Genomic DNA, 18,939 nt, shown 5'->3' with positions numbered 1-18,939 from the left:
ACCACTGACTCCTTAATATGTGTAATTGCACAATCAATTAGGCTCATATGTCCTTCAGAACTGTGCAATAAGCTGATCTAGTTCCCATCCCCTCAGCCTATCACCCTAAGCTCCCAGACTGCACAATTTTCTTCCTCAACCTAGCCTGAACTACGCATTATGCAGTATCAAAAGCTCAATCTCATCTCTAACTACCTAAATTATGCAATTGCGTGGTTATTGAGACTCTTTCCCATCCTATCATCTGGTTTTGGCTCAGTCAGTGGATTAATATGCACCATCTTAGATTCAGGGTTTATTGGACTGATATCGTCTAGTCATGAGTGGATGCCAGACACAGGTACTCTATCATTTTATGGAAAGATGATGAAGAAGGAGATGGAGAAGGAGGACATGCTAGAATAAACATATGGAGCTAAAGAAATAAGATGATCATTAAGCGAGAAGGCGAAGGAACAACAAACTCTACTAGAAGTTGAAGATGAAGATCACAAGCCTTATCTTCAAGTCATAAGGAGGAGGAATCAGAAGAACATGTGCCATCTTTCTAAGAAGACACAAAGAAATAAGTAGCAAGAAGGACAACTTGGCACTATCACATCATCATGCAGTTCATGTCATCAATGTCATGTCATCTACAGTCACAAGTCATCATATGCCACATCATTAGTGTGGATTATGTAGTTACCTATTCGAAATGTATTGTAAAGTGGAAGTCCAAAGGACACGTTCAAAATATGAAGAGTCATGTAAGGTCGAAAAGTCATAGGAATTCAAATAGTTATGAGGGTAGTTAAAGAGTCACAAGGAAGATGAAGCATCACCTCTTGGTTATATATACACCCTCATTGTATGAGTAAAGGAATTTTCACCTTGGCTCCTCCTGCAAGGGATTAGAGAGATAAGTTAGTTATTTAGGGAGAAAGGAGTGGATCCAACGCTCCTCTATTGGAGCTAGTGGTGTTCATTGTATACATGTGTCTTGGAAATTTTACTTAATATAAGAAGCATTATGGGCTAGCACATTCTTCATGCATGGATTATGGATATTTGTAAGACTATTCTGTGAATGTTTATAATTCATGTTTGATTTCACCTATGATAAAGTTGTTGAACTATTTCAGTTATTTTGGTACTATCATATTAAGAATGTGTTGTAATTGTTATTATCGTTGTCACATCCTCGTGGAATATTGCGTTGGATATTAGACATATCCTCCTCATTACTTTGGTTGCACCGATCGTCACATCTCTGTGGACTATTCTGCTTGATGTTGTAAGCATCCTTCTCATTTATGTGTGTCTCTACTAGGGTGGTACTACTACCTCTCTCTTAGAGGATCACTTTTCCTCCCTTTTGCAGTGAAATAACTTTGACACACATACGATCGAGCACTCACCATGCTCACACCCCTTACTTTTTGAAGGCACATTTACATTCCTCTCTCTTGTTGATAGTCAGAGCCAAGGCATATCTTTAAGATAACTGACAACTAGGCCATACTCCGAATGGGGATCCTACTCCAAACAGTGTGAGGTCTAATTGGGACTTCACATTGGGGAGACCCCTTGGTTGACATATTTCCAGCACCATGAACAAGTTGTCTCAGTAATAAGGTTGTCTGACTTAAGGTCGAGTATGGAGTCGTTCATGTTATTAATTGGGATGGAAATTCACTAATTTAGAGATTTGAGGGCTCGTTCAAGGTACTTAAGAGGATGATAGAAGTTGCATATAGGTTGGAGCTTCCATTTCACTTTAAAGCTCATATTCCTATCTTTCATATTAGTTATTTGAGACAGGCATATTTATGTCCATTGTAGATTTTAGAAGAATTGGGATCGGATGGACATGAGCAAAGTCAAATAATTGACCTTGCCTATGTCCATCAGATCCCAAAATATTCTGGGAATGCACAACCCACTTAATCTCAAGGAGTTGAAACCATGTCAAGTAGACATAGATGACCCAAGAACAATTGAGCCATTGTGTTCATCCACATTGATTACTGATTGACCCAAAATGGAGGTTGAGGAGATCTTGGCACACAATAGCACTAGGATTGGCAATAATCGATGGCATAAGTACTTTGTTTTATGGAAGGATGGTCCATAGGAGGAGAATGGTTAGGAAATGAAGGAATTGTTATGGAAGTGGGCACAAAAGATTCGTTAGTCAGAGGAGATACATCATGGATTGATAGCTATGAGATTGTTGAGAATGGAAATGACTTGGAGTATGGGAGAATGTAATTCTCCTATAGCTTGAGGCTAGAGCATGCCCAAGAAACTTGTGATATTGCATGGCATCCCACCAATAGGAATGAGTGCCCAAGGTGCTCAGTCCACTTTAAGTGATTTTGAGGAGTCATGCTGAGTTGCAACATCACAAGTATAGTCCCATCCCACCATTGGGTTAATTGGAAACTTACATGAGAGAAAACGTGGGTGGACTAACCAAATACAAAGCTTCCTCATTGTGCAAGCTTGGGTGAAACAACAATGAATGGAATGGTTGGCACATCGAAAAGGTCAATGGTTGGCTAGATGGGTGCATCAACCTAGACTAGTGAGCGGTTGATTAGAATGATAGGTGAGATGAGTGTTTACCACATCATGCTCGATTAAGGCATTGCGTGACAAGTTGATGTGTGGAGTGGAGGCCGCACCTTTCTTGGTGGTGGTAGGTGCATTTGGACCATATCTCTCTTAGGGTTTTTCTGGAGGTCGGTTTGAGATACCACACGACTATCTAGCAAACTAAAATTTGGGGTTTGCCGAATTTTGGAGTTTGGCTAAGGTGAGGCAGAATTGTGGTTTTGACAATGTTTTCTCATTGTTGTAAAAAGCCTTAAGGCTTTGTAAACTTTTTCCATTGTTATGTACATGATTTTGGGTTTTAGTTTGAGGTTGCTCAATGATATTATATTTTTTGCATGATTAGAGATTGTTTCAATTATAATTTGAAAAATGGATTAAATATTAATTCTATACAACTAATACAAAGATAAGTAGTCCAAATTTAGTATGCCCAAGCTACACTAGCCCTTGGGAAGAAAAAATGTTAATCCCACATAACTAGAGAATATCCAGCTACACTAACCCTTGGGAAGAAAAATGTTAATCCCACATAGCTAGAGAATATCCAAGATCTTGGCACACGATGTGAATTCTCTAGAATCATTATAACTATACTTCATATAAAAAAACAAAAATATTTAAAAAATCTAATAAACAAAATTATAAGCCATAATTTTGATATGATGATTAAATATATAATAACAATAACAATATAATTATAAAATTATCATTTAACTAAATATTAAATTAATATTTAACAAAATATTAAATTAATATATCTTTTTATGAGTGAGAAAAAAGATATTTCCCAACTAATAATTTGAATAATTTGATAAAAATATTTATTGAGAAATATAATCTCCTCATTAAAAACATCATCGCACCCGGTAAGAGATGACATCATGGTACCAAATAAGATATCCCTCCATTAAAAATCTATGTGAACATATAACCACCTTCGTTTAATTCATTGACATATGACTCTCAGCTACCAAAATTATCTACCTTTACACTGTTCATTGACATAGGACTCTCAGCTATCAAAATCAACTACCTTTAGACTATTCACATGAAAATGCATAAACAATCCAACAAGTATTGTTCTAGAAGAGGAGTGATAATTAATCAACCTTGTACATTTTTTTAATTAAATCCTCGAAATGATATATAATTTTTATCTCTAAACCAACAAGCATTTTTCTAGAAGAGGTGTGATAATAATCCTATGCTGTACAATTTTTCTAATTAAACCCTCGCAATTATATATTTCTTAACTCTCAAAAGGGATTGGGATTTGAATATATTTCAGTCCTCCCACTTACTATTCATGATCGACGGAATCATCTATACATTATTAAATTTCTACCTAATTTGACTTTTAATGAAGGACCAATCAGAAGACAATTCTGTCAAATAATGGGTGGCTATAGAAATGTACTGAAACTTCCATTCACATGTCTAAATATCCACCAAATGAAACTCAATAAAGAACCAATTAGGAGGCGAATTCTGTCAAATAATGGGAGCTAGCTATAAATGTCTCTTATTCCCTGCTGTCTTTTCCACTGTAGCACTGTTGACGTAAAGCTAGCATTCTCCTATCATGTACCGCGATCAATAATGAAAATCTCTACGCGCAAGATGAAACCCCAAACCACAAATCCTGCGATTGCCCAACGTTTCGACGCCCTTTATTCTCTGCATCTGCTGGCTACACAATCTCGAACTTCCAGGATCAGTTTTACGCCCTTTGCGCATTCTCGGGCGGTTGGCCTCCAATTGTTTGTCCCGCGTTCGATTCTTGTAACACTGCATTCACCTCGGCGATTGCCTTTTTCACTGAAGAAGAATTGTTATGGGATCGACGGCCTCGTGCGCCCGGTGCACGCAGGTGGTGAGTCCCGACGTTATCAGGGTCGTCTACCTTAACGGCCAGGTAGACGAATTTGCAGCCCCCATTAGCGCCAAGCGAGTGCTGGAAAACCACCCACGCCATTTCATCTGTAACTCGCGTGATCTGTACGGAGCCATCTGCCCAGCGTTGCAGCCCGAGGAGGAGCTCCGAGTGGGTGAGCTCTACTTTCTGCTGCCGCTCTTGGCCCTCCAGTCGGCCGAGAATTTGTTGGCCTTGGCGACCAGGCTGTACGCCGCCGCCAGAAAAGACGCAACCAAGGCGGCGCAGCGGCGGAGGAGCGTGGATTCGATGATTCGGAGGTGAAAGAAGACGTTTGAGCACTGGAGTTTGAAAAGCAGGTCGTCCAGGCCTCCTCTGCATACCATCCAGGAGAACGTCGTCGCTTATGGAGCCGAATGCCCATCTCTCAGCGTCTGTGCGTTTTAAAATTTCTTTTTCTGGTTTGAGTTCGATTCTCGAGAACGACCCGTATGTTCAAACAAATTCTGGGTGTGTAGCGTAGTTTAAACGGGTTAAGACTTAATTTTGTCCTTTGGATTGTAATAGTGCAGTATTCTTGGTGTGTAGCGTACTCCTCTAAGTTTGTTGAGAAAATCCAGTCATCCTCCAATTTTGGTTTTGATTTCTGAAGTGGTCCTAGGCACTTTTTTGCCTCATCACATCTACCAGCCACTTTTTCTAAGCCTTCTATCACCTTCAACATTTTTCTTTTCAATGATATCTTGTAGAAATATAGGTAACGTTTCTAGGATTTCAAGACATCTTGTAGAATGCATTAGGACATCCTGTAGGTTTACATATAGTGGTTTGTTTTGAGGCCGAATTGAGGAAAAAGCCTCTAGAAAGCTAGAAAATGACCCCTACTTGTATCCCAAACCTTCTGACCATTCACCATCATCCCTAAGCCACCTATGACATCACTAAAAGAGATTAGCTTTCACACTTTCACATAAAAAAGGGACAAAAAAAATTTATTCATTTACATGCACAAGAGTAGAATGTTTGATGTTTTGAATTTGCATGCTTAGGACAGTAAGATTGCATACATGTTAACTTAGCATTCTTTTGAAGCATAACCTCTCAGTAATTAGTTAGAAAATTGTGTGTTTTAGCATTTGATTTTAGTGTTTTTCCTTACTGCGGTAGACAAGCTTTCTCTTAGTGTAGATTTCTCTTTTCCTCATTGGTAATCAAGCTTCTTCTGAATCCATAGAAGTATGGTTTGAGAAACCTTAGTGGTCTATCGCCAGCTTAGCAGTGACAAAGAGTAGACCCATCACTTTTACTTGTGTATACAACATTGTCACCCGCAAGTTTGTACAAACCCCTAGTTGATAGAGTAAAGTTGGTAGCCCTAGGAGTTGCAACATTCTTGCCACATTACTGGTGCTCATCAATTGAGACATGCATCTTTATGTTCATTGCAGATTCTGGAAGGTTCAAGATCAGATGGACATGGGCAAAGTCAAATAATTGACCTCGCCTATGTACGTCGAATCCTAAAATATTATGGGAATCCACAATCCACTTAATCTCAACAAGTTGAAACCATGTCAAGTAGACAAATGACCCAAGCAAAATTGAGTCATTATGTGCATCCACTTTGTTTGATGGAAGGATGCTCCATAGGAGAAGAATGGTTGGGAAATGAAGGAGTTGTTATAGAAGTGGGCACAAAATATCTGTTAGTTGGAGGATATACATAATGGATTGATAGCTCTGAGATTGTTGAGGGTGGCAATGACTTGGAGTGTGGGAGAATGTAATGCTCCTAGAGCTTGAGGTTGGAGCATGCCCAAGAAACCTGTGATATTGCATGGCATCCCACTAATAGGAACAAGTGCCCAAGGTGCCTAGTCCACACTTTAGGTCATTTTGGTGTGCCATGCTGAGTTGCAACGTCAGAGGTATAGTCCCATGGCATTGGCACTCCCACAATTAATTGGAAACTTGCATGAGAGCTCACATGGGTGGAATAGCCAAATTCAAAGTTTCCTCAACGTGCAAGCATGGGTGAAAAAACAATGAATGGAATGGTTGGCACATCGAAAAGGTCAATAGTTGGCTAAATGGGTGAATCAACCTAGACTAGCGAGCAGTTGATTAGAATGATAGGTGAGATGAGTGTTTACCACAACATGCTCGATTAAGGTGTTGTGTGACAAGTTGATGCATGGAGTGGAGGTCGCACCTTTCTTGGCGTGGGTAGGTGCATTTAGGCTAGATTTGTCTTAGGGTTTTTCTGCAAGTCAATTTGAGATGCCACACAATTATGTAGCAAACTGAAATTTGGGGTTTGCCAAATTTTGGAGTTTGGCCAAGGTGAGGCAAAATTGTGGTTTTCGCAGTGTTTTCCCATTGTTGTAAAAAGCCTTGGGGCTCTGTGAAACTTTTGCCATTTCTATAAACGTGATTTTGGGTTTTACTTTGACGCTGCTCAATGATATTATATTTTTTTACATAATTAGAAATTGTTTCAACCATGATTTAAAGAATAGATTAATTCTACACAGTTAATATAAGGATAAATAGTCCAAATTTAATATGCCCAAACTAAACTAGCTCAAATATTAATGCCACATAGCTAAAAAAAATGTCCAAAAAGCCTAGCCCACGACATAAATTTCCTAGAGTCACAACAACTATACTTCATATAAGAGAAGCAAAAGTGTTTAAAAAAAATAACAAACAAACTTTTTAATATGATGATGAAATATATAATAATAATAACAATAAAATTATAAAACTATCATTTAACTAAATATTAAAATAACATTTAACTAAATATTAAATTAATATATTTGTTATTGGTGAGATAAAAGACATTTCCCGGCTAATAATTTGAAGTAAATTGATAAAAATATTTATTGAAAAATATAATTTCCTCTTTAAAAACATCATCGCATCATCGCACCAAGTAAGAGATGACATCATGGTACCAACTAAGATATCCCTCCATTAAAAATCTATGTGAACATATAACCACCTTCATTTAATTCATTGACATATGACTTTCAGCTATCAAAATTATCTACCTTTACACTGTTCATTGACATATGACTCTCAGCTATCAAAATCATCTACCTTTAGACTGTTCACATGAAAAATGCATAAACAATCCAACAAGCGTTGTTCTAGAAGAGGTGTGATAATTAATCAACCTTGTACATTTTTTTAATTAAATCCTCGAAATTATATATAATTTTTATCTCTAAACCAACCAGCATATTTCTAGAAGAGGTGTGATAATAATCCTATGGTGTACAATTTTTTTAATTAAACCCTCGCAATTATATATATCTTCTTAACTCTTAAAAGGGATTGGAATTTGAATATATTTCAGTCCTCCCACTTACTATTCATGATCGGCGGAATCATCTGCACATTATTACATTTCTAACTAGTTTGACTTTTAATGAAGGACCAATCAGAAGACAATTTCTGGCAAATAATGGGTGGCTATAGAAATGTAGTGAAACTTCCATTCACGTGTCTAAATCTCCACCAAATTTGACTACTCAATAAAGAACCAATTAGGAGGCGAATTCAGTCAAATAATGGGAGCTAGCTATCAATGTCTCTTATTACCTGCTGTCTTTTCTACTGTAGCACCGTTGACGTAAAGCTAGCATTCTCCTATCATGTACCGCGATCAATAATGAAAATCTCTGCGCGCAAGATGAAACCCCAAACCACAAATTCTGCGATTGCCCAAAGTTTCGACGCCCTTTATTCTCTGCATCTGCTGGCTCCACAATCTCGAACTTCCAGGGTAAGTTTTAGCCCTTTGCGCATTCTGGGGCGGTTGGCCTCCAATTGTTTGTCCCGCGTTCGATTCTTGTAGCACTGCATTCACCTCGGTGATTACCTTTTTCACTGAAGAAGAATTGTTATGGGATCGACGGCCTCGTGCGCCCGGTGCACGCAGGTGGTGAGTCCCGACGTTATCAGGGTCGTCTATCTTAACGGCCAGGTAGACGAATTTGCAGCCCCCATTAGCGCCAAGCGAGTGCTGGAAAACCACCCACGCCATTTCATCTGTAACTCGCGTGATCTGTACGGAGCCATCTCCCCGGCGTTGCAGCCCGAGGAGGAGCTCCGAGTGGGTGAGCTATACTTTCTGCTGCCGCTCTTGGCCCTCCAGTCGGCCGAGAATTTGTTGGCCTTGGCGACCAGGCTGTACGCCGCCGCCAGAAAAGAGGCAACCAAGGCGGCGCAGCGGCGGAGGAGCGTGGATTCGATGATCCGGAGGTGAAAGAAGACGTTTGAGCAGTGGAGTTTGAAAAGCAGGTCGTCCAGGCCTCCTCTGCATGCCATCCAGGAGAACGTCGTCGCTTATAGAGCCGAATGCCCATCTCTCAGCGTCTGTGCGTTTTAAAATTTCTTTTTCTGGTTTGAGTTCGATTCTCGAGAACGACCCCTATGTTCAAACAAATTCTTGGAGTGTAGCGTAGTTTAAACTGGTTAAGACTTAATTTTGTCCTTTGGATTGTAATAGTGCAGTATTCTTGGTGTGTGGCGTAGTTTAAACGGGTTAAGACTTAATTTTGTCCTTTGGATTGTAATAGTGCAGTATTCTTGGTGTGCAGCGTACTTCTCTAAGTTTGTTGAGAAAATCCAGTCATCCTCCAATTTTGGTTTTGATTTCTGAAGTGGTTCTAGGCACTCTTTTGCCTCATTACATCTACCAGTCACTTTCTCTAAGCCTTTTATCACCTTCAACATCTTTCTTTTCAGTGGTATCTTGTAGAAATACAGGGGACGTTTGTAGGATTTCAGGACATCCTGTAGAATGCATTAGGACATTCATGTAGTGGTTTGTTTTGAGGCCGAATTGAGGAAAAAGCCTCTAGGAAGCTAGAAAATGACCCCTACTAGTATCCCCATCTTTCTTTTCAGTGGTATCTTGTAGAAATACAGGGGACTTTTGTAGGATTTCAGTACATCTTGTAGAATGCATTAGGACATCCTGTAGGTTTACATGTAGTGGTTTGTTTTGAGGCCGAATTGAGGAAAAAGCCTCTAGGAAGCTAGAAAATGACCCCTACTTGTATCCCAAATCTTCTGACCATTCACCATCATCCCTAAGCCACCTGTGACATCACTAAAAGAGATTAGCTTTCACACTTTCACATAAAAAATGGACAAAAAGATTTATTCATTTACATGCATAGGGGTAGAATGTTTGATGTTTTGAATTTGCATGCTTAGGACAGTAGGATTGCATACATGTTAACTTAGCATTCTTTTGAAGCATAACCTCTCAGTAGTTAGTTAGAAAACTGTGTGTTTTAGCATTTGATTTCAGTGTTTTTCCTTACTGCGGTAGACAAGCTTTCTCTCAGTGTAGATTTCTCTTTTCCTCATTGGTAATCACGCTTCTTCTGAATCCATAGAAGTATGGTTTGAGAAACCTTAGTGGTCTATCGCCAGCTTAGAAATGACAAAGAGTAGACCCATCACATTTACTTGTGTATACAACATTGTCACCCGCAAGTTTGTATGAACCCCTGGTTGATAGAGTAAAGTTGGTAGCCCTAGGAGTTACAACATTCTTGCCGCAATACTGGTGCTCATCAATTGAGACATGCATCTTTATGTTCATTGCTGATTCTGGAAGATTCAAGATCAGATGGACATGGGCAAAGTCAAATAATTGACCTTGCCTATGTACATATAATCCTAAAATATTATGGGAATCCACAATCCACTTAATCTCATCGAGTTGAAACCATGTCAAATAGACAGATGACCCAAGCAAAATTGAGTCATTACGTGCATCCACTTTGTTTGATGGAAGGATGCTCCATAGGAGAAGAATGGTTGGGAAATGAAGGAGTTGTTATGGAAGTGGGCACAAAATATATGTTAGTTGGAGGATATACATCATGGATTGATAGCTCTGAGATTGTTGAGGGTGGCAATGACTTGGAGTGTGGGAGAATGTAATGCTCCTAGAACTTGAGGTTGGAGCATGCCCAATAACCCTGTGATATTGCATGGCATCCCACTCATAGGAACGAGTGCCCAAGGTGCCTAGTCCACACTTTAGGTCGTTTTGGGTTGCCATGCTGAGTTGCAACGTCACAGGTATAGTCCCATGGCATGGGCACTCCCACGGTTAATTGGAAACTTGCATGAGAGCTCACGTGGGTGGAATAGCCAAATTCAAAGTTTCCTCAATGTCCAAGCATGGGTGAAAAAACAATGAATGGAATGGTTGGCACATCGAAAAGGTCAATAGTTGGCTAAATGGGTGAATCAACCTAGACTAGCGAGTAGTTGATTAGAATGATAGGTGAGATGAGTGTTTACCAGAACATGCTCGATTAAGGCGTTGTGCGACAAGTTGATGCATGGAGTGGAGGTCGCACCTTTCTTGGCGTGGGTAGGAGCATTTAGGCTAGATTTGTCTTAGGGTTTTTCTACAGGTCAATTTGAGATGCCACACAATTATGTAGCAAACTGAAATTTGGGGTTTGCCAAATTTTGGAGTTTGGCCAAGGTGAGGCAAAATTGTGGTTTTTGCAGTGTTTTCCCATTGTTGTAAAAAGCCTTGGGGCTCTGTAAAACTTTTGCCATTTCTATATACATGATTTTGGGCTTATTATATTTTTTTGTATAATTAGAAATTGTTTCAACTATAATTTGAAGAATAGATTAAATAATAATTCTACAAAGTTAATACAAAGATAAATAGTTCAAATTTAATATGCCCAAACTATACTAGCTCAAATATTAATACCACATAGCTAAAAAATGTCCAAAGAGCTTAGCCCACGACATAAATTTCCTAGAGTCACGACAACTATACTTCATATAAGAGAAGCAAAAGTGTTTAAAAAATTTAACAAACAAACTTTTTAATAGGATGATGAAATATATAATAATAATAACAATAAAATTATAAAATTATCATTTAACTAAATATTAAAATAACATTTAACTAAATATTAAATTAGTATATATTTTTTATTGGTGAGATAAAAGACATTTCCCGGCTAATAATTTGAAGTAAATTGATAAAAACATTTATTGGAAAATATATCGCACCAAGTAAGAGATGACATCATGGTACCAACTAAGATATCCCTCCATTAAAGATCTATGTGAACATATAACCACCTTCGTTTAATTCATTGACATATGACTCTCAGCTATCAAAATTATCTACCTTTACACTGTTCATTGACATATGACACTCAGCTATCAAAATCATCTACCTTTAGACTGTTCACATGAAAAATGCATAAACAATCCAACAAGCATTGTTCTAGAAGAGGTGTGATAATTAATCAACCTTGTACATTTTTTTAATTAAATCCTCGAAATTATATATAATTTTTATCTCTAAACCAACCAGCATATTTCTAGAAGAGGTGTGATAATAATCCTATGGTGTACAATTTTTTTAATTAAACCCTCGCAATTATATATATCTTCTTAACTCTCAAAAGGGATTGGAATTTGAATATATTTCAGTCCTCCCACTTACTATTCATGATCGGCGGAATCATCTATACATTATTAAATTTCTAACCAATTTGACTTTTAATGAAGGACCAATCAGAAGACAATTTCTGTCAAATAATGGGTGGCTATAGATATGTAGTGAAACTTCCATTGACGTGTCTAAATCTCCACCAAATTTGACTACTCAATAAAGAACCAATTAGGAGGCGAATTCAGTCAAATAATGGGAGCTAGCTATCAATGTGTCTTATTCCCTGCTGTCTTTTCTACTGTAGCACCGTTGACGTAAAGCTAGCATTCTTCTATCATGTACCGCGATCAATAATGAAAATCTCTACGCGCAAGATCAAACCCCAAACCACAAATCCTGCGATTGCCCAAAGTTTCGACGCCCTTTATTCTCTGCATCTGCTGGCTCCACAATCTCGAACTTCCAGGGCAGATGCTCCACAATCTCGAACTTCCAGGGTAAGTTTTACGCCCTTTGCGCATTCTGGGGCGGTTGGCCTCCAATTGTTTGTCCCGCGTTCGATTCTTGTAGCATTGCATTCACCTCGGTGATTACCTTTTTCACTGAAGAAGAATTGTTATGGGATCGACGGCCTCGTGCGCCCGGTGCACGCAGGTGGTGAGTCCCGACGTTATCAGGGTCGTCTATCTTAACGGCCAGGTAGACGAATTTGCAGCCCCCATTAGCGCCAAGCGAGTGCTGGAAAACCACCCACGCCATTTCATCTGTAACTCGCGTGATCTGTACGGAGCCATCTCCCCGGCGTTGCAGCCCGAGGAGGAGCTCCGAGTGGGTGAGCTATACTTTCTGCTGCCGCTCTTGGCCCTCCAGTCGGCCGAGAATTTATTGGCCTTGGCGACGAGGCTGTACGCCGCCGCCAGAAAAGAGGCAACCAAGGCGGCGCAGCGGCGGAGGAGCGTAGATTCGATGATCCGGCCGAGAGAAGACGTTTGAGCACTGGAGTTTGAAAAGCAGGTCGTCGAGGCCTCCTCTGCTTACCATCCAGGAGAACGTCGTCGCTTAAAGAGCCGAATGCCCATCTCTCAGCGTCTGTATGTTTTAAAATTTATTTTTCTAGTTTGAGTTCGATTCTCGAGAACGACTCCTATGTTCAAACAAATTGTTGGTGTGTAGCGTAGTTTAAACTGGTTGAGACTTAATTGTCTTTTGGATTTTAATAGGGCAGACTGCAGGCTCAAAACCTAAGGAGGCTTCGAATTTGCTCAAAAAAATTATGAAATTTGTATGGGGAATTTGATAAAATCTGGCCTAAACTTTTGGTGAAGCGTCAAGATTTTGGGTTTTATGAGTTTCAAAATTTAAATATTTTATGAATTTTTGATAGTGTTGAATTAAAATTATTATCAAAAATAGAATTCAAACCCTCTTACTATCATATTTTGGAAAAAAAAACAGATTCTAATGATATTTGACTCAAATTTGTAAAAACTTAAAAACTTAATTTATTTAATCGATAATAGTTAAAAGATCTTTATATTTTCTTAATATAAATCTATGATAATGATATTTGACTCAAATTTGTAAAAACTTAAAAACTTAATTTATTTAATCGATAATAGTTAAAAGATCTTTATATTTTCTTAATATAAATCTATGATAATCTTTTCTCTGAAAAAAAAGTTTGTAAATTTTAATGATTAATATTTATAATTATTTTATTTTTTAAATTGTTAAATTTATTTTTATAATAACTCAGAAAATATAAAATAATTTTTGAATTTATTTTTATAATAACTCAGAAAATATAAAATAAGAAAATACAATAAACAAAAATAAATTAAACTCAAATTATATTTTAAATTCTTCACTAATAATTCTAATGGTTACCATTTAATACTTCAAAATGATTATTAACTTTAATTTGAATGAATATATGCGCAAAATTATGTTTCATCTCCCCTCTTAATAAATGCATGGATTAGAATACACATCATAGATGTACAACAGTTTTATATCTATGGTATATATACATCTTTCAATGAGCTTTTTAACTGTTTATCTAGAACAAAGTTAAAAATCCCAAGTACGATGTATTTTTATGAGTATTTTAAATATTGACAATTCATTTAAACTCTAAGCGTATAGATAACTTAATTTTGTCAAGAAGTGTCATTTGTTATGTTTTTATTTTATTGGTTTGCAATAAGAAAATAAATATTTATAATAAATATTAAGTGTTTTATTATATTTTTTTATTTTATTGTTTTGTACTAAAAGAATAAATATTTGTAATAAATTGTGATAGCTTTTTTGCGAAGCTTTGCTTTTTTAATTTAATATGATTTTCATAAATATTAAGTGTTTTATTATATTTTTAATTTATTGATTTGTACTAAAAGAATAAATATTTGTAATAAATTGTGATAGCTTTTTTGTGAAGATTTGCTTTTTTAATTTAATATGATTGTAATGTTAGTATGAAGGAGCCATGGTTGGATGATACGAGGTGGTTTAAATATTTAATCATAATCTTTTTGATGGCTCACTAAAGGAGGGGATGCTTTTTCAAATCCTCAATGTCTGAAGGAGTTTTCTTACTCACTTGAAAGGCTATAGACTTAGTCTGAACTTAATTACTGAAGTCAGTTACGAATCTAATCAAGTTACTAATTAAAATATTGTTTATGAGATACGATAGGGGGAGAGGTACTTGCTGAGAAAAACATTAAGTGATGTGATTAGGGTAGTGGAATCAGAGGGCAGTGCCCGTTTCCCTTAGTAGATGGAGGAAACAATCATGCACCTTCTCAAATGCATGAAGGGTTGTTGAGGAGAAGGATATAAATGCACAATAGAAGATGAAAATGGGTTGGCTTTTCTGGTTGATCATCACTAGTTGTTTTCAGTTGGTTGATTCTCGGTGGGGAGTTTTGACGGGTTGTCTCTCATTGACTCTTGAAATACTTTCATGTTGATTGTAATTAATTGAGTTCTATCCTGGATAGAGTCATCCCTTTTCCCTAGAGTGTGCTTGGATAATCATGGGGAGCATGCAGAATCTGTTGAGTATTGGCAACAGAAGGCATAGTGGCATTTGAGCCTACATGCAAAGCCAGTGCAATGAATGTTATAGACCATAACCCTAAAAAATTGACGTACGAGAGTTAAATCCTTGTGAATTTTGGGTGATATCCCCTGCGAACTGTGTTTCAGATCACTATACTGTGTTGTCTAAGCGTGTGGTCAATGTCAGACTTAGTGGATGACTAAATCACTATTGTGCTTGTTGTATAGTTAATAAACCACTTGGACATGGAATTTTGGGTCACTATGGTGCTTGCTAAGTAGCTAATCATTAGGGGATTTTTGAGGTCTAAAATGGGTCTCCTAAGGAAATTATAAAATAATAATGGAAATAATAAAATAAGATTAGATTACATCATCAAATTTTAAAGGAAAAAAGAAAAAATTATTTTTTCAACTTATCTCCATATGGTTTTACTCAAATTTCGAGCGGAAACACTCGTTGGATGCATAATTTGATTCCTCATCCTAGGAGTACCCATGTTGCATAATTTCAATGGACCCTGCTACACAAAAAATGAGAAATACATGAAAAACGTGATTGCAATCACTTTTTTTTTGTTTATGTATTTTTCATTTTTCGTGTAGTAGGGTCCATCGAAAGTATGCAACATGGATACTCCTTGGATGAGGAATTAAATTTTGCATCCAACGAGTATTCCCGCTCGAAATTTGAGTAAAAATTTAGGGAGATAAGTTGAAAATACGAGTTGAAAAGTAGTTCTATTATTTTATTATTTTTTAATCCTTGTACATTTTTACTCCAAAATTGGTGAATCATCCCCCATGGTTGACATCACCATATTGAATCCTAATGGTTCTTATAAAGTTTATTTTGGTTGTATATTTTTCTTCGGAGGCCCATTTTAAACCTCAAAAATCCCCTAATGAAACCACCAAGATACTGAACACCAGACCCCTATGGTGCTTGTTATGAAAATACAATTGATAAGCCACATGGAAAATGGGTTCCAACTCTTGGACTAAGCAATACCTCATCTGAACATTGGGTGAATCCCTGACAATGAACTTAGAGGAAATAATGAATCATTGTGGTGCTTACTGGCAGAGAGAAATTGATAAAAAAACTTGAACAATGGGATCCATCCTTTGAGTATTTAACCAAGCCTTTGAATTCCCTAAGCAAGCATTGAATCTATCTCAACGGGGGTGGTCAGGTGCAAGAAAATTGATATGTGGCTGGCCTATGGTTGGGTACAAAGTGGAAGTCCCTCCTTCAGTTGCACACCATCTTAAAACACACAAATAAGTAGATTTTAGTTGCATATGTTCAATGTTATGCTCAAGACTGGTATGTGCTCTTGTGTGTCTATGATTTTAATGAATGTTTGGATTGTGTTCAATGTTTAGTACATGTTTGATATCATAGCATGTATGATTATGCTCAGCTAACTTGAACTGTGTCATTCAACAATATGTTTATGATTGAAATATGAACATGTATGATTATGTTCAATTAGCCTAAATTGTGTTGTTTAACATTTTGTTTATGATTTATATCTAAATCAGTGTGTTTGTGCTCAACTAACTGGTATACATAGTCTTTGAATAAATTTAATCAGTTTCTAGTAGGTTAGTAAGGTTTAATTGATTGGTAATAATTCTCCTTGTATAGCTAAGAAATCCGTATGATCTTGATTTTTAGGGCCATGCCCCTTTTGTTAGGAATCTAGTGCCTTTGGACGTTAGGGCCCATGGTCCTATTATTGGGTAGGACACAGAGTTGAGGTTTCCAGGCCTTAGGCTGTTGGTACAAAATACGTAGAAAATTATGTTGGCGTTATGACTAATGTGTTGTCCTTGATGGAAACCTACTTGATGAGTTGTCTTTTGATGGAAACCTACTTGATGAAGATGTCAACAGAATGCGTCTCCATATGACAAGGAGTTTGGACAAAGGAATATAATTTTAGAGACAGAGGACTGTTGAAGGAGATGTTTTGATAGGTATACACAGGCTCTGTGAAGCAAAACCACGTACACACACAGCTATGAAGAAGAAAAGGTGTGTACAATGTTCATACCATGATATTCTAAATACCAAGGGTCTTTACCATGGTATTGACCCATAGTATTGAGCCCAACAATAGATATTTGATCCCATCAAAGAATACCATCGACATTAGTGTGGTTTTGACCTGTGGTATTGGATAAGGGCTAAGCTATATAAGGAAATGAAGATCAAAGTACTTGGGTGTGCAGGTAATGAAGATTTCATAGTTAGATCTAAAGCAAGTGTTCATGTAATGGGTTATTAATTAATAGTTTGATTTGAAACTAAGTATTCACTCAAAATTTGATGATGGATCAGATCCAATAGATTTGAAATGACTATATTGATAATGGATTGATTTGATATGTAATATTTATGTTTGACACGTGTTTCATTATGTATGTCGAGAGATGGGTTTGTTCTAAACATTTGATGTGTAGAAAATATATAAGTCAATAGTTGCAGATCTATACGCAAGTTTGATAACCTGAAAGGCGAGTACATATGTGGGTTTAGTGTTGTTAAGTATACACGAAGCAATGTTTTTTGGAAAGTGCATATATAAGCTAGGGTTCTGCTGAATAATATGCTTGATCAATCTAATCAGTCTTGTTGTGTTTTTGTAGTTTGTCAATGAAGTCTTACTTGATGATATGGGTTTAACAGTGATGATTGAAGATGAATTTTTTTTTATTGAAGAGTGATGATGCTGCTAGCTGTAAGTGATTGAAAATCTGTGATGATTCAGTGATTATTTTAGAATGATTCAGTGGTTTAGGGTATAATTCAGTGTTTGTTTCAGAATGACAGTGATTTAGTTTCAGGGTTCAATGTTTTGAGATCTATACATAGGTATGCTTCAAGGAAGTCACATGTACAGGAAGATTTGCTAAAGTAAAGTAGCGTATATATTATGGCATTTTATTGATCATGGTTTTTAGTTGATGCAGTGTTTGGGTTCAATATTGGTATTTTGGTTACGATGATCTAACTATTTTGTTTGTTTGAGAATAAGTTGATTGATTTGAGTCTCAGTTGGTTCAGTTATTGGTTGATTCAGTTGGTTCAATGATTGAGTGATTTTTTGCAGTGATCAGTTTCAGTTTTGACATTTGGTATTGGGCTTAAATTATGGTAGTGGGTCCAATCTGAAAATTTGATGAAAAGTGGCCTACAAGTTGTAATGTTTTGTATCAGGTGGATCCAGTGTGAAAATTTATGAAACATGGTCCACGGTGGTGCAGGGGTTTGGAGCTCCCTTCTAGTGGGTATTGGAGATTGAGAGAAGGTTTTAGCCTTCTGCAAAGGTGTCTGCGTGCTGGTATGAGCCTGCATCAGTACACGACTGTAAGAATTATTTCATCATAATAAAAGGAAGACAAAGACAACAACAATGATGATTTTTTCCCACATTGAGTTTCCACCTAAAAATCATGTTGTTCATATGTGTTGTTTATGTGTGATGCTTTATTCTATTCTTACTGCCCATGGTTACTGGATATCTAATATTGATGAAGTACTAACATATTGGTTCAAGATAAAATCAACTAAAAAAATAAGTTGATTGGATATATGCTAGTTTTCTACATTAAAGTTGCGTACATACACAGGTTTACTTCAGAATAGTCGCATACAAAAATCTGAATAAGAAAATTAAATCAAGTTTTGTTAAAATACTGATTCGCCCCCCCATCAGTATTTTCCCTAACAATTGGGATCAGAGCAGGTCCTTTGGAAGAAGCTTGACCGCTTGAAGGAAGATTTGTCAAGATTGGCAATCAAGATGGGACAACATCTATCAGGCCACCATTGTTCAATGGAATGAATCTAGTTTTCTAGAAGGTAAGAACAAGAGCTTACTTATAGTCACTTGGAGTAGATGTATGGGAAATAGTTGAAGGA

At 37.1% G+C, this 18,939-nt stretch overlaps 3 protein-coding genes across 3 annotated transcripts; all 3 read left to right on the top strand.

The window, feature by feature from the left end:
- Positions 1 to 4,111: 4,111 nt before the first annotated feature.
- LOC149178024 (uncharacterized) lies at positions 4,112 to 5,918 on the top strand. The gene has a single exon (XM_089423526.1). It carries the CDS (start codon positions 4,436 to 4,438, stop codon positions 4,796 to 4,798), a length of 363 nt encoding a protein of 120 aa, XP_089279652.1. The 5' UTR covers positions 4,112 to 4,435; the 3' UTR covers positions 4,799 to 5,918.
- Positions 5,919 to 8,044: 2,126 nt separating this feature from the next.
- On the top strand, positions 8,045 to 12,007 carry LOC149178023 (uncharacterized). Its single transcript, XM_089420242.1, has one exon. It carries the CDS (start codon positions 8,388 to 8,390, stop codon positions 8,748 to 8,750), a length of 363 nt encoding a protein of 120 aa, XP_089276368.1. The 5' UTR covers positions 8,045 to 8,387; the 3' UTR covers positions 8,751 to 12,007.
- A 296-nt stretch (positions 12,008 to 12,303) lies between these two features.
- LOC149178022 (uncharacterized) lies at positions 12,304 to 13,302 on the top strand. The gene has a single exon (XM_089420241.1). The coding sequence runs from the start codon at positions 12,558 to 12,560 to the stop codon at positions 12,930 to 12,932; it is 375 nt and encodes a 124-aa protein (XP_089276367.1). The 5' UTR covers positions 12,304 to 12,557; the 3' UTR covers positions 12,933 to 13,302.
- Positions 13,303 to 18,939: the final 5,637 nt, after the last annotated feature.

This window comes from Pinus tabuliformis, chromosome 4_1 (assembly GCF_031772625.1).
Source record: "Pinus tabuliformis cultivar Carrire ecotype Pingquan chromosome 4_1, CPIR1, whole genome shotgun sequence".
Classification (NCBI taxonomy): domain Eukaryota; kingdom Viridiplantae; phylum Streptophyta; class Pinopsida; order Pinales; family Pinaceae; genus Pinus; species Pinus tabuliformis.
The sequence above is the reverse complement of the archived record's forward strand: the minus strand, read 5'-3'. Positions and strand labels throughout refer to the sequence as shown.

Excerpts from the sequence above, each read along its gene's own strand:
- LOC149178024 (XM_089423526.1), top strand. The coding sequence starts at position 4,436 with ATGGGATCGACGGCCTCGTGCGCCCGGTGCACGCAGGTGGTGAGTCCC.
- LOC149178023 (XM_089420242.1), top strand. The coding sequence starts at position 8,388 with ATGGGATCGACGGCCTCGTGCGCCCGGTGCACGCAGGTGGTGAGTCCC.
- LOC149178022 (XM_089420241.1), top strand. The coding sequence starts at position 12,558 with ATGGGATCGACGGCCTCGTGCGCCCGGTGCACGCAGGTGGTGAGTCCC.